Source organism: Corvus hawaiiensis, chromosome 5, assembly GCF_020740725.1.
Source record: "Corvus hawaiiensis isolate bCorHaw1 chromosome 5, bCorHaw1.pri.cur, whole genome shotgun sequence".
Taxonomy (NCBI): domain Eukaryota; kingdom Metazoa; phylum Chordata; class Aves; order Passeriformes; family Corvidae; genus Corvus; species Corvus hawaiiensis.
Window position 1 is genome coordinate 58,958,526 of NC_063217.1, and position 24,166 is coordinate 58,982,691.

The following is a 24,166-nucleotide window of genomic DNA, read 5'->3' on the forward strand; positions in this document are numbered from 1 at the left end:
GTTTCTTTCATTTAACATCTAAACTTACTGCTACAACAGTGAACAGCACTTACTCTGTTTGTTTCAAAGGAAGTGGGGTTAGAAAATTGAAGGACTTACTTGGTAGATCCTTTTACACCTGATACCTGCAAGCAGTAATTTAATACATTTCCTAGGAGATTAGAAATATTCTAGATTACAAGATAGTTCAGCAATCTAGGAACCAGCACTGTAGGAATATCCTGAGATGGAGAGTGGAAAATGTTAATGGTGATGCTGAAGGAGGAAATTATTATTCTGCTGGTTTTCCTTACAATGTCAAGGGAAAAGGATGTATCATTCAAACATGTGTTTCCTCACATCTTGGATATATTGTGCAGCAGAAGACAGAGATATTGCCTTTTTGCCTATGAAAAAATGAAAATTAACTTTTAGTTTTACTTAGGTAAAATCCTGTGCCTCCTCCAGTGAAATTGGGTTGATTCATGTTTGAGTTGTAGAAAAAATATTTTGACTCAAGGAAATGGTATTTATTTTTCCTGCCTTTTTGTGTTACAGTAGTTTGACAGCAGCATTATTGGACATCAAAAATCTATCTGGCAAATTGCATATTCTAGATCACTTTTGGTTCTGCAATTTCAGTGCTTGTTTTGATATTTTCAGGTATTTTTAATTTTTTTTTTGCTTTAGACTAAAAAGGATTTCTGTGCCACAAAACTCTTCTGTTTTGTCCCCTTCTATTAGCCACTCTAATGAGTATTTTCCTTCTCCACTAATGTTGTCTACTGTCTTCAAAACATTGCTGCTGCAGTAATGCTATGATGGTATAGGAGCAAACTCCATTCTATTGTAGGAATTAGCATTATTGATGTGCACTACAGAAGGGGAACATTTTATATGTCAACTGTAGCATAATTGAAATAACTTTAGGATGGGAAAGATTTGTGAGTATTTTAGCAGGCTCTTCCTGAGCTTGCTGTTATGAATAAGAACAGTCATAAAAGATAGGTGTTACTCCTCAGTGTGATTAAAATCGAGGTGGTTGTTGTGGTTACGAAACACCGCAGGTGGAAAAGGAAGTATGAATCTATTCCACTAATAGTATGTAGGCTGATAATAAAAGAACATCAAGCAAGGGCATCAAACACAACATTGCTTCATTTTCAGGGTGGTTTTTGGTTTTTTTTTCCCTTTTCAATTACAGCTGATCCTGCTGCTCTGGGATTCATCATTTCTCCATGGTCTCTCCTGTTGCTTCCATCTGGCAGTGTGTCATTTACTGATGAAAATGTGTCCCAACAAGACCTGCGAGCATTCACAGCACCAGAGGTTCTGCAGAACCATTCGCTGTCATCCCTGTCAGATGTTGAAAAGGTAGAGTGCCTCTTCCTTGGCAGACAGCTCTGGTGTTTTGCTGTTGATCCCTTCACAAAATAGCTTTAAACTGTCCTTTTTATCTCCCCATGGTTTGTGATTCGTGTAATTTCTTTTGTGAGGAGGGGAGGGATCCTCCTACTTTGTTTTTCCTGGTAAAAGTGGAATTATAGTTGTATGCAGTTGTGAGGAAGAGTCTCTACTGCACCTGGCCGTGTGCATACTTGAGCAAGGGCTGCACAGAATTTCCACTTCTCCTTTTTAACCCTTTCACAAGGGTAAATGTTCAGACAGATGATGTTTGTATATGTGATCTCCTCCAGGTCATTGACAGGTACAGTTAAAATGAGTATCTTCTCAGCTGTGCTCTTAAGAATTTGTTGCAAATGGTAACACTTTCCCCAGAAAACCATTGCCTTGGCTTAGTCAAAGATATTTAGCAGTGGGAGTGAAAAGGAAGCTGAGCTATTTCTATCTCCTTGGCTTCCCTGGATCAATAATCCTTAGAGGGAAGCTAGCCACAGCCAGTGTTGTAATCTGGGAACAATTATGGCATTTGGCAGTGTTCCTCCAGGAAGAACAGCTCTTACTCCAGAGGAAAGTGGTATTGGCATGGGTAGCTGTTGTGTGCACAAGGACTATTAAAACATGTATTTCTGTGTTGAATATTTGGTGTTTACAGCTTTTTGTATATAGCCAGTTTTCTTTAGGGCTCTATCACCAAATACCTACTGTAAACCCTCTGTTACTCCCAAGTCCTTTAGACATCCTTCTTGACCTGCATATTGTCAAAATTAATGGTATGATAAAATATGTTTACGGTTTTATTTATGTCAAAACTATAAACAATTAGAAACCTAGGCTGAAAGTTAGAGAAATAATAGAGGAATAAAAATAACACTGACATAATGAAGACTCAGGTTCAGTTATGTAGGATGCAGCTGCCAAGTTCTGTAGTCATACTGCTGGAATTGTTTATTTTCTTTCAAGAGGGACAATGCTTTTGAAGACAGTAATGTTACCTCTAGTGCCAACTCTGAAGTTAATGTACAAAACAGGCCTTTAAAAATGGCAGAAAAAATAGTTTTGAAGGGACAAGTTTGTGACCTTTGTCAGAGTTGATTGCATTCTTTGCTCTGTGCCAGTATTCAATATGCTACTTTTTTTCTTTTTGAAATAAATGGAGGACTGTTACTATGAAAAGCCATGCTGTGGTGTTTCTTAATCTTTAGGAAGGAAACCCTCAGAGGGACCTCTGTGGCCTGTAAACGCCAACACAGAGCACATCAATAGGCGATGACCAAATGCTGGCGCTCTGTGTGTGTGCAGCGCTAACTAATCCTCTCTGGTTAGGGCTGTGTGAATTACTTTCCGGGTGTCAGCATAACCTTGCTTGCTGGATGGAAGGTGATCCACCTACTTCCTTATGTGGAAGAAGAAAGCTCACTGAAACATAGCTTTGTCCAAAAACCAGTGTCCTTTTATGACTTTATTCGTTGAAGTTCGTAGGGCTGATAAATACCTTATACGTGCATCCCTCTTTTTTTGACTGCTTCCCTTTGCGTTCCTGTTAAACTCTGTATCAGGTGGTACACTGGTTATTTGTAAGGAGTATGTTGACTTCATGTTTCTTAGATCACAGAATCAGATCTTGCTTTGCTGACTGTGGTAACTTTTAACACATTTAAACTTTTTTTTTTTTCTTCTGTCACAACTGGCTGTAGTTCACTGAATTCATTTACTGGAAATCATTGGTGTTTTCCTTTTTGATTGTTCTACTAAAAGCTGCTGAAGCAGAAAAATACCTTGTTTTTTAAGGCCTTGTATCAGACAGTGACGGGGTTGCATTTGTCTTTTCAGTTATGATTGTGTTTGCTAATACAAGTTAAGTGTATTCACGAGAAATGCTAAAAAAAATTATCGTCAATAAGTGAATACCCTTTTGATTCCAAGACACACAGTCAGCTTGAATCCAAATACGTGTGAGGTAACTGCAGGCTTATTGGAAATAGAGTAACCAAACCATTCAATATTAGAATGAAGATTGATTTGGGAAATTAATTTCATGTTGATTTATATATTGTGGAACATATTTAAAGTATCATAGTACAGAAATTAATTACAATTTTTGAATAAATGCTTTTATTTTGAAAGCTGTTTTCAGATAGATTAGTAGAGTAGCATGTTTTAGTTTAGAGGACTGATCGCACATAGCATTTTTGGAAATATCTTCTGTTATTTTGAAGCGCAGAGTCATAGAATGATGGAATAACCTGAGCTGAAAGGGTCAAGGAGTCATCAAGTCCAACTCCAGATTCCAGAGAGGGCAACCCAGAAATGAAATCATGTATTTGACCATTGTCCAAATTTTTCTTGAACACTGACAGACTCAAGACAATGACAATGTCTCTAATTAGAAGTAACTAATTTTATAATAGTATTTTCAATTGCTGTTGTTGCATTATTGGGGGACTGAAAGAGTTGGCAAGCTTCTGTTTTTGTTTGGGGTTTGTTTTCTTGATTGCTTTTGGATTCTTTTGGGTTTTGTTGCCTGTTTTTTCTGAAAAGGTTTTTTTTTGCATTCATTACTGCCCTGAAAGCATGTTCACCTCTTTCTGCATAGCTGCAGTATATCTTGATATATAAGGAAGACTTTGTAGCATTTCAGTTGAAAGGGTAATGGGTAATAAACCAGATAAAGAGCAATTTTCTCAGTATTTGAAAGAGAATGTTTCTGATTGAATGGGGCAGTGGTATTAACTGAGAACCCCTGATGCATTTTTCTGACTACTGTCCTAATCTGTTCAGATTTTTGTCAATTTATATATCTAGAACTTAACTAAGATGTTTTGCTTTGGTGAAGAGGCTGACTTAAGTGAACTTTTATTTTATCTCTGTCCTTGTAATTGTTGTTCATTGCCTTCAGAGTTATTCAATAAATTTGTTGCTTTAAGTAACATAAGTATTACTAATAACATGGTATAGGGAGCCGTCACTAGTGTACATTACTTATACAGTCCAGAAAAACTGTGCTTTCTTTCTACACTTACCTGTTTTGTTTTGACAGTCACCTACAGAGCCAGCATGTGCTTGTGCTCTTAATTCTGCAGTATTTAAAGGTTTTATTCCCTGTACTGATGGGTGTATTATGTTGAAGATATATTAATCGTTAATTATAATGTGTAATGGTTAATGTATTCGTACCTTAAAATATCAGTTATTGATTAAGGTACTGCTTTAAATGTTTATATTGTTTTGTTCATTCCTTCTTTTTCCTTTGATCCCAATCTTAGTAATCTCATTAGGATAGCCCCCTGCTTGAGTCGTGCTAAGGTCTGCCTTACTTTCACACTCAAATTTTAAGGATCCTTGGGCACAACCATGCAGTCTTTACCCCACACCAGGCTGATTGTATGGATTACATGACTTTCTGGCTTCAATGTGAGATGAAAGCTTAAAATTGAACAGAGAAGATGGGGGCACTAATTAGATGCAGTGTATTTTGTAGCAGTAGGATTTACTTCTCTGAACCTCATGTAAAGGAGAAGTAGGATTTGAAAGACAACTGAGCTTAAATACCAGAAATGTATTTATAAGCAAAATGATGTTAAGCTAGTTGCTCTCCTTTAAAAGTCTGCTTTGCATTTCCATTCCTGTTCAATTAGTTGACAAGTATCTTGTGTCTTATGGCAGGTCCATATTTATTCTCTTGGTATGGCACTCTTTTGGGGAGCTGACCACGAAGTTCCTCAAAGTCAGGTAAGTTTAGATTTGGTTTTGTTTAATATTGCAACTTCAGACTTGATATCGTTGGACTGACTCTGCATTTAAGTTTACAGGGCAGGGTTGTCATACTGAGACGTTTAGGAGAAAGGTGCCTTTCCCAGAATTTTACAGAATGGGTCAGGTTGGAGGGGACCACAGTGGTTCATCTGGTCCAACCTCCCTGCTCAAGCAGGGTGATCCCAGAGCACCTGGCACTGGATTGTGTCCACATGGTTCAGTGAGGTGACTCCACAGGTTCTCTGGGCAGTCTGTTCCAATGTGCAGTCACTGCACAGTACAGAAGTTTTCTTTCCTATACTTGGAGCTTTTTCTTGTGAAGTGTGGTGTTGTCTTGCAGGGAGAAGGTGCTGATAGTACATTTCTGTTAGTTTCCATGAAGATGTATCTGGCCTAGTCTAGCCTGTAATGCCACAGGCTGAAAGACAGCAGTTCAAGCTGCTGACAAAGGAGAAAATAATTTGTTTTGGTTTAGGCTTATATGAAAACAAGTATTGAAGTAACACACTTATTTTACACATAACAAAACAACTTGTTCTCTATGCTGCCATAGCTTCTGTGAGTCTGGATTTGGCACATATAGATACCTACCTTTCACAATGGCCAAGAAAGGGTATGAATTGTTCGGAGCAGGGAGTAGACTCTTGCTATTGACTTGTCAGTCAATGCAGATGCAGTTGCGGACTGCGTAGAGCTGAGTGTTATTGCTCAATGTGGTTATTTTACACACCCAGCAGAGCTCTTAGACTGTCTTGCCAAAACTGACTGAAGATAAATGTGATTCATTATCTTCCTGAGTGCTCCTTCCCTGCCCCCAGTTAAACTTTTAAAAGTAAATATCTAAAAGAGTGAAAATAAGATGAAATGCTTCTGAAAAAGCATTTAATGATGGACTTGCAGTTGTGGAAGAAGCAATTTGTGGTTCATATTTGGATTTGTTCCTACTAGTTGATGTTATGTATAAGACTAAGGAAGGAAATTTTTAATGACTTCAGCATTTTAGGCATTCAGTTCCTAGTATTTTCTTTAACAGAGTGGTAGTTGGGATCTCAGTTGTACTTACTTGGAAGTAGCTGCCTGAATGCAGCTAAGTGAGGTAAAAAACTTTGAAACTCTGACTGTTTAGGGTACCTGCTTATAAGGCCTACTGTGCCTGTCCCAAAAGCCTTAGTGTTTTCCTAGATAACTAGGGCTTTTCTCTTCCTTTGCTTTCCTGTCTTGTAGGAGATGAGAGGAGCAGTATTCAGCAGTAGTAGGAGAGTGACTTAAAGTAGGTAGAGATAGGTGTTGAGAGGAATGTAGGCATGAATTTTAGTCCCTGTTCTCTTTGTTTCTTACTTTGGTGTTAAGAGTGTAGCAACAGTTTCTCAGTAATGCAGTGGGAAGGCATCTACCTGTTAATAAAAGAGTATTTTCCCGAAGACAGTGTGTGGGGGGGAGGCCTGGAAGGAATTTGCTTTTGGGATGTTGTCAGGTGGATCCTCTGTCCTGTGGAGTTAGTGTAGGCAAAAGGACAGTCTTGTGTATGGCATTACTTTTGAGTGTTAATTTGCATGTGCAGATTTCCCCCTTTTTTTAATACTTTTCTGTATTTGTCTGCCTGCATTCGTTAATGAGCTGCTTCTCTGCTGGGAGTGTGGCTGAACATGAGATTCATATCTTATTCACATACGTGATTTTTATGATTAGTTAGAAGTGATAAACAGATAGATGGGAAAAGGCTACATTAATTAAATCGGGGTGGTCCAGAGTGCCTTTTAAAGGCTCACCTTAAGAGTGCTCACATGGGGAAGATTGAAAGATTGCAATTGTTTGAAGCACTCTGTGATGCAATAAGCTTGACAGTGTTTGTGAGTAACCACCCACTTTGGGAGAGTTGCAAATCAGAAAGCTCAGGTCCCAAGTGCGTGCAGCATCTGAGAACAAGTGTTATCACCAAGTGCTGCATACCCTGGGGAGTGATATTCCACATACGGTGTCTGCATTCACTGAATGGGGAGAGCAGAAAGACATCTGGATTTACTTTTTTAGACTGTATGGGTGTTGTCCTGCAGTTAGGAAGCTCTGCTTCATTAACCAGTGGCTTGGTTGTTTTATTCCTTAATTTTTGTTGATACTGTTTGGTGATGTCACTAGAATTTGGAAATGCTAACACATCTGCTGCAAAGTATTGGTGAGGTGAAGAACTGTAGAAAATGAACATAGAGGGTTGCTCCAAATTAGAGTAATGAGGATTGAGTTTTATTCTCCTGACTGGCAGAATGTTCAAAATCAAGGAATAAAGCTTCTCTGAACCTTTTCCCTTTCATTTTATTTTTACTTTTTCATTAAGCATTTGAGAGGAAAGCATTGGTGTCCTGACCTTACAGATCAGGCAGCTTGTTTAGGCCAGATTGCTGTAGAGGAGTTGAATCCAGAGGCTAAATGCCTGTCTCCTGTTCTACAGCCACTATGTTTTCCACCACCTAGGTGGTGACTTCCAAATTGGCACTCACATAATGTAGGCAATAAGTCTCATGAATAGGTACTGTACATTATTGAATGTCTTTTGTTTCTGAGTGTTCCCCAAGTCACTGCTAAAACTGATTCTCCTGTGTCCCCTGTCCTTGTTTGTCACTAGCCTATCAAGCTTGGAGACCATCTCAACAGCATACTGCTGGGCATGTGTGAGGATGTCATTTATGCCCGTGTGTCTGTACGGACTGTTCTGGATGCCTGCAGTGCCCACATAAGGAACAGCAACTGTGCCCCTTCTTTTTCATATGTGAAGCAGCTGGTCAGACTTGTTCTGGGAAGCCTGTCTGGGGTAAGTCTGTGTCAGCGTTTGAGGAAATAGTAAAGGTGAGCAGGAAAAGAGCAAAAGTGCTAATTCACAGTCACTCTGCAGTCATTCTTCCTCTTGTTTTGATATGTTGCAATTTTGACAAGGGTGAGTGTTGAAAGGAGAGAACTGCTTCTCTCCCCATGTAGCAGTCTGTTCTCTTGACAATTCCTCCTGGAACATGCATTCACGAGTTTCTGAGGAGGTCATTTTGTGAACTGTCTTCATTAAAAAAAAGGTAGGAAGAAACAGAAGAACAAGGTAATGAACTGTAGGGCAAGCCTTAGACTTGTTGCTACTCGAAATGCTTCAGAAATTATTGCTGTGAGTTTACTTTATCTTGAATTTATGCTTGACTTTTTGGGAGTTGCTTATTAACAGAAAGAAGGACTGATTAGGCAGTGTGCCAATTCTCTTGCACTTCTGCTCAGCTCTTGAATATGAGAATTGTGGATGATTTTATTGAGTAATAATGACCAAACTGTTTTTAGAAGTGAAAGAAGTTATGTGAACTCATCTCACAAAGTTACTATTCCTGATGGGCAACGTCTCTCTTCACCTAAACCATTACAGCATAACTTCAGAATAGTTAAATAATTTTAAGTAAATAAATGAAGACCGTAAATTGTCATAGAACCGTGGAATGGTTTGGGTTAAAAGGGACCTTAAAGCTAGATCCAACCTCCCTGCCATGGTCAGGGATACCTTTTGCAAGAACAGGTTGCTCAGAGCTCCATCCAGCCTGGCCTTGAACACTTCCAGGGAAAGGGCATCCTTAACGTCTCTGGGGAACCTGTGCCAGTGCCTCACCACCCTCACAGTAAAGAACTTCTTCCTAATAGCTAATCTAAATCCACTCTCAGTTTGAAGCCATTTTCCTTTGTCCTGTCACTACGTGTTCTTGTAAATAGTTTCTTTCGATCTTTCTTGTAGGCTCCCTTCAGGTACTGGAAGGTCACAGTTAGGTCACCCCTAAGCCTTTTCTTCTCCAGCCTGAACAACCCCAATTCTCTCAGCCTTTCCTCATAGGAGAGGTGCTCCAGCCCTCTAATCAACTTGATGTCCCTCCTCTGGACTCACCCCAGCAGGTCCATGTAAAAATTGGTGTCTAGAGAGGCAGCACTGACATGGCATGAAAAATGTTTAATTTGCTGATGCTTCCTTTTCTTTATAAAAAAAAAAGTTATGATCTAATTGTTAGATAGTTTCTTCATATATCTGGTTTGGAAATGCTTGCAGAAAGCGAGAGTTCCCTGCATTTGTCTAATATTTGACAGCAGCTGATTATGCCAAGCCTCCAGAAACAGTGCTGAGCCTGAGCTCCATGAAGCATTGTCTAGTGTGTGAGGTATGTCTGTCAGTCCAGTGCTCCTTACTGTAGTGTCTGAAGTCTTGTGTAGTTGCCAAGTGGAATTAGTCTGTGGTTCAGTGGAATAAAGGGCTACAGGGCCTTCATCAGTGTTAAAATAAAGATCCAATTTTACATCAGGCCACAAGCTATAGAAACAGCCACTCTGGAAAGTGAGTCATTATTCTCCAAGTTGTTGATGGTCATTTCAGCTTAGCACATTTTCTTCTTTCCCTCCTCTTGTTCTTGTCAGCAGGCTTTCAGGGAGTCTGGGGTTAGTGCGGCAGACTGATCCAGACCATCCTGCCAAAGACAGTGACAGTGCTCCCAAATGCTTGTACTGAAATCCAGTGGAGACCTGAATCCAGCAAGTGGGCTCACATCTCCTGTCCATGTTGTTAATGAAGGAGTGGGACTAGCAGTTATCCACTGCTGAAGCTTTGCTCATTTCCCCTGCCAGTAACCTTTTCAATTCTGAACGTGTCACTGCACTGGCTTTGCAAGAAGACAAGAAAAAAACCAAGAGTTGACAGAACAGTGACAGCATAGCTGTGCTGCCAGGTTTTTGTGCACCTTAGCCAGCCATCCCTGCTGGTTTTAATGTTCAGTGCTCTGTATGTGTGCTAGAATTTTTTAAGTTAACAAGAAAAATGTATAAATTTTGGTTTTTTAGAGGCAGAGTACAACTTACTATTCCAAGGTTGGCATGCCTCTAATCTTGATGGGCCTTATCAAAGGCTCAAGTGGTCTTATCTCTGTAACTGGTCATTTGGTGGTGTCTGAAGCATAGCTGAGAGGTCCCATTTGAATGTTTTCATTTGCCATGTTAATATGCCTTGTAAAGGGCAATATAGCCCAAGGCTGATTCAGTCTGTTTAATGTTAACTGAGTTGTGTTTTAACTGTGAAGTCTGTTTGATTTCACCTTCCCTCCTCTCAGCTAAGCTGCTGTCCAGGTTATGCTCCCACTATATCAAAAGATCTCACTAAAAATGTTTCATTGTAGCAAATAAACTCTTCTTTGAATGATTATACATGTGAAAGTTTTTCCTAGGGAAGTAGTGATTTTAAAAGAAAAAGGTTGAGTGAAGAGTTGGTGGGAGTAGTTAAGCCTGACACATGAAAGGAATGTGCCTGAGGGGCAACAGAAACTCCTCACAAATGCCTGCATGTGATTTGACATGTGCAGTAAGTCCTGTGAGGGTACAAGACAGTTCTTCCTGCTATACAGAAAACTCATCAGTAGAACTAGGCAAGTTCTAGTCACATTGTAATCATGGAAGATGGTTTTTGAGTGTTGCTGTTCCTTCAGTTTGCTGTAGGGGTGGAACGTGTTTAAGTTACATGCTTGTGAACTTAATTTATTCTTAGTGTTAAAAAGGTAGACCAAATGTGTTGTAAAATAATGCACAGACTATTCAAACATGGATAATTCTAGGGGATATTCTCACTGATTAATCAGTTTTTTATTAAAAAGTTTGAATGCCTGTGCTGCACTTAACTGTTTGGCACTGACTAATATCATGCATTTACATAAAAACAATGCTTGTTTCATACTAATATGAGCTCTTCCAACATTTTGACTTTATGTTGCTGCCTTTTCTTGCAGATGGATCAGCTGTCTTGTAATGGAGATAGAAAATTGCAGCCAGACAGGAGCCAGGCTATTCGGGAGAGGCTGAGGGGAAAAGGGCTTCCCACAGGTAAGTGCTTCATTGCAGCCCTGTGGAAGACCAAGTTTGGGTAGATTTTGCAAGCAAAGAAATCAAATAGAGGAGGACTTGCTTACATTCACAGAATTCTCTGATGGTTCAGTGTCTAGCTAAATGTTGATGATGGTGACAGGAGAATAATGGTTTCAAGAAAATATTTATCTTCTTTTGGTTCAGTCCTTATGGTAGGAACAGGTTTTAAAGGTTCTTGGCCAAATACTTTGTTTCTGGAGAAAGGAGGTGCTGAAAGTCGGTCAGCCAGAGGAGCAGGAAGCAGCTTTTCCTTGTTGCCTCTTTCCTGTGGACTCTGCTCTCTCATCTTAACTCTAATTGCACAAAACATCTCTCCCTGCTTCCAGGGCAGCCCTGGACTCTTTTCCCTGCACACAAAGCTTTTTTTGCTGCCTTTTCTTTTTTTCTGAAGAGAAGTGATATATGTTCCATCACAGTTCTGCTATGCTTTGACAGTGTGAGGTAGATATGGAGGCCAGGCAGGGCTGTACTTTACTTCAGGGAAGTAAGGAAAGAGGAAACTGGGAGACCAGGGAGGAGACAGACAGTTGCTATTGCCACTGTGGAGGAAAAAGGATAAAGTGATGTAGGTTGAATGCTGATGTTTGCCGTGATTTTTTGTTGTTTAAGGTCATAGATGTTGTTGTTTAAGGTCATTGGCAGCATCAGCTCTGTGCTAGGCTTTTCAGACGAGAGGATATATTCTTCCAAAAGGCTGGTCTCTGATTTTTCTGAAAGAATTGTGGAGCTGAGGTGGAGCCTTTTATAAGGCATCAGCTTGGACCAGTGTAAGTCATTGCAACAAAGATACGTTGCTTATGTGCTTGAGTTGCTCCTCACTTCTTTAGTTTTGTGTCAAGCAAGAGTGCAGGGAATTGCAGGAGCTGAAATAACCCATGGAGCTGTCAGTGGCAATACAAACTGCAAAAGTTAGGTACAAGTCTGGCAAAGGATTGGTGGTCTTCCTTTATTGATTCTTTTTCTTTTTTTTTTTTCTTTGAGATGGGGCTAGATTAGGCTACTGCTTGATATAAAACACTTATGGCAGTGGTTGTCAGCCCTTCCAGTACGGCACTATGTGTTCAGGAACAGTTTCTGGTACAAGCTGTTTCTTCATTTTCTGGCACAAATTCACTGTTCTGACTGCTTTCTCAGGGGTTTTGTTTTCTTACTGTTTTTTTTTTCTTCTTCTTTTCCAGAATATTTCTGTAGCAATAGGGAGATCTTTTAGAAATACAGGATTTGGGACTGGATCAATCTAGTTGACTGGGTTTGTAAACCTTGTAATGTCTGCCTTTTCTGAATTTTTTAAGTGCTTTCTCAAAATAAATTCTTTTCCTGGTTCCCAGCAATTTTAAAGTTTGAACCAGAACCTTACTATTCTGGTTGTTAATTTGTGTTTTCTTTAACCCTATGCTTCCCTGTCTCCAGTGTTGTCCAATAAACAGTTTCTTTATATACTTTTGTTCTTTTGCCAGTACTACCCTATTCCATATTTTTTCAAGAACTTTATTTAAGCAGAATGCCTTACTACCTCAAGCTTTTCATTTCTATACCCTCTTTCCATAATCTATTCTTCTTTTTATTCCATAATCATATTTAACTGTGTTTTGGTAATGATCAAAGTATTTGTAAAGTTTTGGAGACGTAGCAGGGTTGTCTTTAAAGTCTGTTCTCATTGCATTAGCAAATTCTGATTATTCTTTTCTATGTTGTTTCTAGTTTTCATGTTCTCTGATACAACTGACCAGTCTTTTGCTGTTTTGTTATTCATTTTCTTAGAAAATCTTTAACTTCTTTAAAATGTTTGTGGTTTAAGGAGTTTGTTTCTTTGTCCATTTGTTTTCCTACCTACAACTTCATTTAAGCTTTTTAGCAGATTTTTCTTTCTCCTGAAGTAATGCTTGTCCCCAGTGTCTTCATTATATCTTAATAAAAAAGCTTTGGTTTTAGGATCTACTAAATTTTGAAGATTGCTGTAGTAGCTCCAGCCAATATCTTCATGGCTTTCTGGGTCAGCACATGTAATGTCTGAAACTTTCTCTGAGGACTCTCTCTTTAACTCAAAGGAAGTAGACTAGATGATCCAATTGCTGTTTTTTTACTGTATTCTCTAACTTGAAAAAAATGTTGTGGCTAGAATGTTTTTTCCTCTTATTCCTGGAGACTGAGTCCACTTGGCTCAGCTGCTATCAACCAGTAAGTCCAACAGAGAGTTTTAAGCCGCCTTGGTCAAAATGACCTTCTGAAGGGTTTCTCTTGTTAGGTAACTTCATATTATCTGAAGAGTTCTAATTTAACAGAATCTTTACTCAAATAATATTTGTGGAATGAGAGGTACTGATAACCCCCAGACTATAAAGTTGGCTGAATAGCCCTCGTCCCTTAACACCTGTTCCTGTGAAGCTCATTGAAAGTGCTTGCATGTGTAGAGTGTTACAGATAATGTGTGACACCCCAGGGAAGAAATGTTTGTGCATCACTGTTCCAGTGCAAACATTATATTGTCTGCATCATTGCAAGCCTGGTCTGAAAGGTACAAGTTACTAATGAGATGCTCTTGAATACTTGACTTTTTCTATTCTTTTCAAGATGAACTGTCAACGAGCAAAAATTGCTTTTTATTTACCTTGTGGGGTTGATGGTATTTTGGTATTACAATTCTGTCTTCCCCCTATCCCTAGAAGCAGAAAATATTTTTCATATGTTCTTGTATTTGAGTCTTTATTTTCATAAAAAAAGATAAATTGACATCACTTATTCCTTTGTTTAATGTTTTGCCTGACCTGCTTCCACTCAACCATTTCCAGTTTCTCTGTATCACATCTGTGGAACTCATTTTTCTCCTTTTCCTTAGAAGTTTTACAACCCTCTTAGCTTCTCCCAAACCTTTCCCAATTCTACTTCTGTTATCAGTCACTTTTCTTAGTATGCCTTAATAGCACCATCTTCTCTTTATTTCAATCTTAGATACATTGCTTTATCTCCACTTTGCTGAGGCCTCAGGGAATTGTAAACTACAAAACAGAACCCCTCAAATAACCAAACCAGCTCTAGCTGTTTTCAGTTCTGATTTTACACTGATGTTAAGTACACTGAGTCATGTGTTTGGAAGTAAGTGAGGGCCCAGTGAAACTGGGCATCTGATATTGATGGGAGACAGCTTGTGTTTAATTCAGGGCAGTTCAGTGCTTGTTATTTCTTTTCCTGCAGTGGTGTGTTGGTTTGCTGGTGCAAATTCTGTCAGTAACAGCACAGATCAGCTGCCCTGGGGGCACAGCTTTAAATTTCTGCTAAAGTGAGCTATAGAATGCAGGGCTGATTATACTGGTTGATAATCTCATACATTGAGGAGCCACAAGTAGAAGGCCAGATGAAGGTTTAAGAAAAATGTCACAGTAAAAAAAAAAAAGCCGACAAAATCAAAACAGCTCAGGAGTGCCCATAGTCCTTTTGCTGTGTGTAGCTGGAATAAATGACTCTTAGTCCTGTTGCAAGATGGCAAACATTTAGAAGGTCAGGAAGCTACTAGACAGGATTATGATTTTTGAGTGCGTCTTTCTAATGAGTGAGAAGTTCTTTGAGTCATCTTTTACCCTTTTCTTGGGTTTAACTGCCTCTGAGAACATGTTTTGGGTCAAGTTTAGCACTGGGATGATTGGAGGGGGCGAGATGGTGCACATAAGGATGTATATAACTTTACTAGCCACTTCCCCAGTGTATTATAAGTCAAGTAAATACAGTGATCCAAACTCTTTGCTGGAAAGGACAGAAGACTTGTCTGATACTCACTGAGATGAAGTTCTGTTGAGTTGTTGTGAGAATCTTAGAATTCATGATTAATAGAACAGCTGTCATACGGAGAAAAAAACAGCATAGGGGTATGGCATTTATTGTGAACTTCAGAGTATCGGAAATTTACTTGGAGCATGTAACTAAAGCTAGCTGTTAAATCATGCTTAGGTCATGAATATAGAGATGGTTCAGTAAGAGAGATGTGCTTCTTATTGGAGAGTAGCCGACTAATACCATAGATATTTGCAGTCTTTGAAAAATGCTATGATTTTTCCTTTATTTGAATTTCATTTTTATTAGGATCAGTTTTCCATACCATGTTAATCCACAGTTATGATTGCTGGGACTTTATTGTTGACTTAGGATAAATGTTTTGAAATTTTTCCACTTCACATGTTTAAATCAAATATTTTGCTCTCCTTATGTAGCTAGCTTTGATATTTTCAGCTATTCATTTCCATCTTTATGTCTGGAAGATTATTAAATTAATGAACAGCTTTGTGTAATATTCTCCCCAGATAAATTTATTTTTTGTCTCTTCCGTGACTCACTTTCTGTGGTTATCTTGGTGAATGAGTTTTACAGCAGGGCTGGCTGCAGAAGTAATTTATTGTAAATTAATATTACAGAATGTTTGCTTTTAGTCAAGTCATACTCAGAACACAGTGTTTAGGAACTGACTTAGCCAGCAGAAATAAAAGCAATAAGACCTGTCATGAGTCATCTGAAACAATGAGTTACTTAATTTTTGTAGTTAAAATACTTTAGACCTTAAAAGAGTTTTTACATCAACAATTATATGTGAAAGTTATTTGATTGGCTTCATAAAATTCTTTTGGTGTGACAAAAGATTAGGTAACTGTCAGACTCTTCCAAATATAAAACAAGAATTAATTCACTATGTTACTCTTTGCCACAAACTATTCTTGAAAAGGATGTGTAGGCTATTTAGTGCTCAGTTGGAATCTCCCTAACTTGTACTTGCCTGGAAACCTGCTTCCCAGACATCTAATACCCGAAATCCTGCACCTTGTGTGTTTATTTGCAAAGTTCCAGTTTATGTTGATGATCCACGAACACCAAGGACAGACCTTTGCCAGAGATGTTTCATCTTCTAAAGAGATGCAGCTAACAGGTGTCTTGGCTTTCCTACCATGAGGATCCCTGATTTTAACTTGACTTTTACGATGTGGTAGACTGTCACAAGTCCAACTTGTATATTATAATGTTACAGTTGTATTCTGACCTTTGTCTCTGCCAAAAATATGTGTCACATGAATGAAGGCTTGAAATGAATTTAAAAGATCATTTAGATTCACCTTAACTGTACACAATAGGAAGTATTTGGAAATACTGATCAAAATTGTGGATGTTGATCTGTTCAATTACACTGCATGCACTATCAGGTGTAACAAAAATGGTAGGTGTTGGAAACTGAATGAAAAATGCTCAGGCTAAGTGAAGCTGCTTTTAATTTTAACAAGATATTCTAGCCTTTAATTACCACTCTCCATAAAAACAAAACAAAAAGGTCAACAAAAACCTCTCAAATAAATGAAAATGTACCCTTTTTTCTTTTGATCCAGGGAAGTTGACTGTGGATTATGTTTTAGTTATGATCTGGGTGAAAACACAACTTTTAGTCTATAAAGAAATGGTTTGTAGTGATGACCTCCGTGTGTGAACTGAAGTAGCTTAAACATTATCGTGATAAATCCAAACACACAGACTTAAATTATCAAAAACTGCAGCACAAACTTACTTCCATTGACTTGAAAATCTGTCATCTGTAAATATACTAAATATAGTCCTTTTTAAATTATTTTATTTTTTATTTCCCCTGGCTCCTCAGTTCTAGAAAAAAAGAGCTGAGTAGGTGGAGAATAACTTCCAGAGTTCAGCAAAACCAAATGAAAGCCAGATGAAAGTTTGTTGTTGAAAGAAAAAAAAAAAGTATTATTTTTCACTACAAAAACCATGCCTGTTTTCTTCCAATAAGTGTTTCTGTTTGCATCTAACAGTACTGGTGGTTGGCACTGGTAAGATCTTTTAAATTTAGATATAGTTTCTCCAGGTGTAGGGAGCTTCCAGCCTGGCACTATTGGAAATGCTGCCACAGTGGTGCTGAGGACAAACTCAGAACTCTGAAGACAAAACAAGAGCAGAGACAAAGATCAGTGAGGACACCAATCCAGAGATGCCAAACGCTGTCTCTGTGCAAAAAAGCAGCTGTATCACTGAGCTTCTCCTGGGATACACAGAAATCCAGGAAGAGAGTAGCTAGGTGGAACTTTTGCCTACTTGGTTGAGAAATGTACCAAAAAAAGAATTGGCCCATACAGCTGAGTGGGAAAGAGTGATGGCTGTCTGTCTTGCAGAGATGCTGAGGAAGGGAAAAGGTAAAATGTTGCGTTTATGAAATATGAAGTGCTGCTTGGCAAGGCTCACTACCACTGTTCTGAACAAGATGCCTGGTTTTTGGAGCTGCTTGGTGGTTTTTGATAGAAGAGCTGTCAGTCCAACGCAGAATGCAAATTGCTATACAGGATTTATAACTTGGCCATTACATATAGTGCTTTCAACAGTCCCCGTGTCCAGTTCATTTCTTCCTTCACAGAGAATGCATTGTTTAGGAGTACTTCTGGCTGAAACTTGGATTTTTCTCAACAATTTAGAAAGTAAAAGAAAAGAGGGGGTGCCTTTCCTAGCAGTCAACCCACAGGCCACATCTGGCTGTGTTGTCTTCTGTTTGGCTTTTAGCCTGCCCCAAAGGGATTGCAAACCCAACTCCTCCATCAGCTACCCACTCATATTTTAGAAACTAACCGCATTGTCTTGGGAGAAAGAGGTTTCTTCTGTTGCTTTGTTTTCCACACAAAGATGGCGTGGGAGATGTTTTTTAAACTCCTGTATAATAATTTCCTCTCTTGAGACCTTCCAATCTGGAAGTGATGGTGTGCATTCTCATGCACATGTGGGTAGTCTCTCTCTGCTCCCCCCCCCAGCCCCTCTCTCTTCCTAACCGCCCCCCACTCCCATATGTGTGCATGTACATACATCCACAAGTTGAATAACATAACAATCCATAACAGAGTTGAAAAAGGTGTTCAGTTTTGTGCAAACAAAAGGAAGGGGCAGGCAGAAAGATTTTAAAGAAAATTGAGCTGAGTTTAAGCAGTAAAAACAGATACAGTATGTGATGGTACTGACTGTGTTTGCACTTACATAATATTGGATTAATTGCCTGTTTGATCAAGCTGTCTGCAAGTAATTGCAGACAGACTGGATTTAGTTAGAACTAGACAACAACTCTTTCTCAGAGGAAAATCAATCAGATTACTGTCAGCGTGAGTGAAAGATGGTCTGTGAATGACACTGGTGTAAAAGAGAATATAGTTGCATTCATAGCTGAAAACACCAAAGGAAGAAGGAAACAGATCTATGGTTATTTAGAAAATATAATATCTGCCAGTTGAAGGTGTGTGTGGAAGACTGGAGTTTCATTTTAGCACCACAAGGGAATTTAATCGTGAACTCCTGGTGATTAATTGCTATTTTTATTGTATGTATTCCCTCACTGTATATTATACGTTGGAATCATACAGTTGCTGTAATTGCATTTGAATTATTTACAGTAATTATAAATAATTGCACTAATGTAACATCAAGTAGAGGATAAACACCCAAGGGCGATACGAGAAATCAAGAACCCAGACACTCTTCAGATGAGCAAGGAGGAGAGTTTAGTGCAACAGAGAAGTAATTGGGGAAGGGGAAAGTATTCCTTTTGAAGCTGCTTACATGCTGCAGCATCTTAATTGCTAATGGCTTGTTCTATCACCTGCACTGACAAACAGGGAGGCACTTCTCTGTCCTATTACACACCTGGGTAACTGAAGCCTGGGGTTGCTCTGTGTGGTCTCAGGTGATATAATTAATGTCTTTAGTCGAGCCAAGATACTTGGGATAGGTCTCCAGAGTTTCCATTATAAATACAAACCTTTTTTTTTTTTTTAAAAACGAAGGTGCTAACATGACTCTACCCGTGCATTATAAAGACGTACAAGTTCCCTTATGCAGGTTCTTTTTGGTCATTAGTTAGATATTTATTCATTCCTTATATATAGGTTTCTGCTGGTAGTTCTTTCCTTCCTTTTCCCACACATTTCACCATAAAAGCTAGGGGAAAAAAGCTGAAGGATAAACCATGTATTGACTTAATGAATTTGGTCTTGAGTCTGCCATTCAACTGAAAATCCATGTTTTAAAGAAGGGCATATTATTCCAGTCTGCTCTGTTTTGGAGGTGTACTGTTTTCTGAAAGGTGGATAGGTGAGCCTTATGCTGAGAGAGACTTCCTGAAGCCATTTAAGACTCTTGATCCAAGTAATGCTGAGGTGGTGGAAGAAGTCCAGGATTAAAAAAGTGAAAATACCTTAACAGTTGATCCTGTGACTTACAAAGTCTATAATAGTACTTCAAAAAAAAGGAAGAAGGGATGAGGACAGATTTAAGTTATTAAAAATAGAAATATTGGCTTGGACTGATTGCTGGTTGCCTAATCCAGTTTTACTACTGGTATCTGCAGTTGAGTTGCTTATGTATTGAGAAGTCTTGCCCTTGATCCTTGGCCTTTGCACTCTGGTGCTAAAAACAGCATGCAGTTTTGGCTGGGATAAAGTACAGGTCAGAAAGTTCTCTATTGCTGCTTTGTTTCAGTTTGCCCTCTCAAGATACCCAGGTTATACACACCTTGCCCCAAAATCTCTTCTTTACCCTTCTCTGAGGATGATTTTTAAGCAGCTCATGTTGGCACTGTCAGTCAGTTTGGGCAGAGCTTGTTGAAATAATGTAATGTAGAGAGGGATAGGTTTTGCAGAGGTGGCAAGGCTGATGAAAAGCAGAAGTGGGAATGGGGAGAGTAATAAAGGAAAGATTGAAGACATCCAAGAGAATTTTGCAATCTCAAGCCTGAATACCAAAGCCAGCTGTAGATTAATTTTGCTACTATGTAAAAATCTCATGTTGACTGCTTAAGTCAGTGTGAATCTGAGTTAGAGCTGTGGAGTGGAAGTGAAACACCTCCTGCGCTGCTTCCTGATGGGACAGCTCATCTCCTAGGAGTCTCATCATGCAGTTGGCTGGTTGAGTGGCAAAGCTGTAGCCATGAGTACTTTGCTAGTCACTGCCCATGAGGCAGTGTTCGTGGACTTCACCTTTTCTTGTGAGGGAAGCCCCAGTGAGTGGCTGATGTGGGGAATAGAGAGCATCTCTTGTGTGCTGAGGCAAAGGAGCTCGTGTCTTCAGTGCCTCTGTACAAACAGGAAATAGCCTCTGGTATATCCAAGTCCATGGGAACTACAGCTTTGGTGAGGAGCTCCTTTCCCCCAGCACTCTTTTTGACTGAGAGGTGGGTTCTTTCACTGCTGTTCCCACCAGCACACAGCAAGACAGGGTTGTGTCTCTGGGGTGCTGTGGTGAGGATACCCACAGGTACTAAAAGTACCTTGTGACTCTTTTCATTGCATGTGATCCTGCAAGAGGATCAGGCTTAAGTGTGCAGAGACCTAAATGATCTTTGGAACCAGGAATGTTCTTCTGAGTCATGACCGATGCTGTACTGAGTAATCCTGCATGTATAGCTGTGGTATTGTATTGGAGTTGCAGCTCTCTGCTTCTCTTGGGTATTTTTCTGCTTTGTTTGCCTTTGTTTTGTTCAGAAAGGTCCCTGCATGTAAATACTTTCAGTGTGAAAGAAGTGGGTGTTTGGGATTTTTTACATTTAAAAAAAAAAAGTGAAAACAGTGTGTAGAGGAGGCTGTTCTGTTTTTTTCTGGCCTAAAATTATCTTGGAGCTTTCATTACTGGGGAGGATTCTCAGAGCTCTTTTTGATTTGCGTTTCTGACCATCTTAAAAAGCAAACTGCAGTGTTTAGTTTTTTATCTCACAAATTACTGAGTTAAAATCCTTTTTAGGAATGTTTGTCCTTGGTTGCATGTACATGAATGTGAAGAAGTTTGCAAGAATGGATATCATCCCGCTGCTTTAGATGGATAGTGGGAACTTCACAATGAACACCTATTTTTAAAAGGCTTTTTTTGTGTGTGAATATTATACATAGTTCACCAGCCTTAGGATGATGTATAGTCTGAGAATAAGGTAATAATGTAATATTTACTTGACCACAGAGATAATTATGTTTAGTTTAGTATTAAAGCTATATTTGTAAAATATGAAACGAGGCATCTTTTAGAAGATTAGTTCATTCTCATTGGTAAAACTTGTTTATTTTTCTGGCTAGAGCATGTGGAAACTGTGTGATTTCTTACAAGACACTTTTTAGTGTCTTTAATCCAAATCCTAACATTTTACCATCACATGTTTGCATGGTGGTAGGAAGCAAGGAATTACTTGGTTGCATTTGGCTTTAGTCTTGCTGGTTTTGATTGCTAGCTAAATATCACAGAAATAAAACCTACAAACTAAAAGCACAGCCCCTCTTCAAGTAGAATATCAGAGTTGAAAGGTGTTTACAGCTTTAAAAGCCATAAGCTTTTCAAGCATTAGTGACTACATTTCCAAACATCCCTAAAGCATTCTGTGAAATTCTGTTTAGAATGATAACACTCTAGATAAAGATCATCGGGAGCCTGCTGTGCAAGTGGGGCAGTTAATTTCAATCGATGCAGGCAGGACTATGTAGCATTCTTTAAGAGTAGTAGATACAGTACAGTAATTACTTTGAACTCATGACTGCTTGCTTTTGCAATGCAATCTTCAAGGCTGCTGCTCATTAGAGAATGCACATGGGAATATCACATAAAGAGGGAGCTAGCTCTGAGGAAGTCATCACAGGCCATGACTCCACCTGGGTCAAAGCTTCTTGGTCACCATGATATGATATTCTTCAGAGACCACATATTTCATTGATATTATTCTACCTCTGGCAGTTTCTTCTATTCTGGAAGTAATTTCACGAGAAGGGAGAGTGAGAAGAGATACTTCCTAAGTATTGGTGGATCCATGTATGGATGAAACATGAAGGGTGCAGACTCGTAGAATCATTTTAACCCTGGAGGCTTTGTTGGTTTTGTTTCAGAATATTCTTTATCTGGAGAGACTGCAGTCACTAAAATTAGTCACTAGAGAAAGATCCAGGATTTTTATAATTCCGAAGTACACAGTCATTCTTTTCTTACTGCTGACTCTATTGCAGGGCATCAGTAAATCTGTTGAACAAACCTGGACTTGTTATTAAAACCTGTAGGCGGTGTATTTGGGTGTGAGAGGAATGGCTGATTTCAGATTGATTATTAAGTAGTATTAAGTAGTAGATAGTCCGGGCTATTTTGAAAATGAAACTAATGAGAAAACAACTTTCAGCAATTATGTGATAGTTTGGGGGTTTTTAATATTAATACTGAATTACAGTAGGTTTTTTTTTTTTTCTTGAGTATTTTAGAAATAAAAGAAAGAAAATGGTTGTCATGCATGAAGCAGTTGGAATTCTGTCTTTGTTGACTGAGGGAGCCCTTTAAGTAGTCTTCTCAGTGTTTTGCTTGGTAAAACCAATGCCCAAGCATGTGTTCATCATATACTTTAACTAATTTGTGTTGGACTCCTGTGTATTAGGTAGAAAATTACATGTATGAAATGTCTCCTTATTCCAGGAAAAACACTGGCGGTTGATGCACCTGATGGACACAGAGCTCACTTCTCCCAACAGACCACCCTTAACAAAGGACTTAGCAAGTCTATGGGATTTCTGTCCATTAGAGGAACACAAGATGAGGAAGAGTTTTTCCAGGGCATTTCTGCAGATTACAGTTCGGGTCAGGAAGATGCTTTCTGTCCTCATAGGTGTAAAACCAGTGAGCTTGAGAAAAAATGTCACCTTCACACAGATGTTCCTCCCAAACGGAAAATATGGGCTTCTTCCACAGATTTGCTTTGCACTACTGACAAGGCAGCTGAGAGGGACCATGCTGGAGGCTCTCACAGGCACAGCCATCAGTGTGAAACGTTTACAGTACGGACTTCTACTACTGCCAGAAACAAGGAAGCGAGATACTCTGATGGGAGCATAGCACTGGATGTCTTCGGACCACAGAAACTGGACCAGACGCGCCACATGCCTGAGACATCAGCTTCTGCAGCAATATCAAGTGCCTTTGACAGGATAAGAGAGAGACAGAAGAAGTTGCAGCTTCTGAGGGAAGCTATGAATGTAGAAGGTTAGTGAAGCTTTTTGATTTTCTGAGTATTCCGGTCGTGAAACAAGGATTTCTTGTTGTGATAAATTTGAGTTCTCTTGTGGCAGCTCTTGAAACGGCCAAGATCTTTGCTTCATCTTTTTTACATAAAGTGAAGTCATTAGAGCATCTGTTGCCAGTGAAGATAAATGTGCTTGTCCAGATTGTTTACTTAGTACAGTTGATCTCTCTAAGTCAACCAATATCAAGCTCATCAATTACAATTAGAAAAAAAAAAGACTGGTAACAGCCAATTGTCAAGTAATTTTCCTCAAAGGAAGATTCTCATCTCCAGCTATTAGAGATGGATTTATGCCCGAGGAAAGGCAGAATTTCATCTCCAGGTCTCTGTTTTAGTGCTGTTTAGCTCTGGACTAAAGCCCTTAAATATGAAATTTTTTTTGGCCTCATGTTCAGATCTTCACTTCAGTGGGAATACTTCACACAAGTTCCATCAGTTCATTACAAAAATGCATGGGGGAAAACAAGTCTTTGTAGTTGTTGTGCGGAAAGTTATAATATGATCTTGATGCAGAACCCTGTAAGTGGAACTGCATGTTTTGCTTGGTTTGGTTTTGTGATGTGATTTTCAGGGGCTTTAAGTTTGAGACAGTTGGATAGAAACTGAGCAGAGCTGGATCTTGCATGTGCTGGGCCAGAAAGCATAACTTGATTACCTAATGTACACTGTACAAGAGCTGTATGTACAGAGCTAGCTCAGGCATTTACTCAGGTGCACTCAAAGACTCATGAGTTAGCCTGCCTGTTGTGTGACAAAAGTAACTGTGAAAACACACCCTACCTTGGCCTCCTTCTTCTGACAGAGGTGTGAACACCTCCAGATTAGGAAGAGATGATAAAGCCTTTTGTCAAGGCTGAATTTCTGAAAATGCCTGCCCATGCCCTTTGTGGCCATCCTGGGAGATGCTTGTATTGCAATTAGCACGGGAAGCCAGTCCTTTCCTGTGCGTGTGAGCCTTTTGTTCCAGAAAGGAGGAGTGTTACTGAAATGGCATAGGCAGTTAAAAAAGCTGCTGTCATTTCTGTACAGCTGGAGTTCTCTTGTGCTGACAAATTACCATCTTCTGAT

At 39.2% G+C, this 24,166-nt stretch overlaps 1 protein-coding gene across 6 annotated transcripts in view; it reads left to right on the plus strand.

The window, feature by feature from the left end:
- The window catches only part of PTPN13 (protein tyrosine phosphatase non-receptor type 13), a 115,711-nt gene that overhangs the window by 35,137 nt on the left and 56,408 nt on the right, over positions 1-24,166 (plus strand). For 4 of the 6 annotated variants that reach the window (XM_048303722.1, XM_048303721.1, XM_048303723.1 and 1 more), the window contains exons 3-7: positions 1,184-1,353; positions 5,047-5,112; positions 7,757-7,942; positions 10,914-11,007; positions 22,495-23,058. In XM_048303722.1, the coding sequence (XP_048159679.1) occupies positions 1,184-1,353; positions 5,047-5,112; positions 7,757-7,942; positions 10,914-11,007; positions 22,495-23,058 (1,080 nt within the window). The remainder of the gene's footprint in view (positions 1-1,183; positions 1,354-5,046; positions 5,113-7,756; positions 7,943-10,913; positions 11,008-22,494; positions 23,059-24,166) is intronic. The other 2 variants (XM_048303725.1, XM_048303726.1) reach the window with 2 other exon arrangements.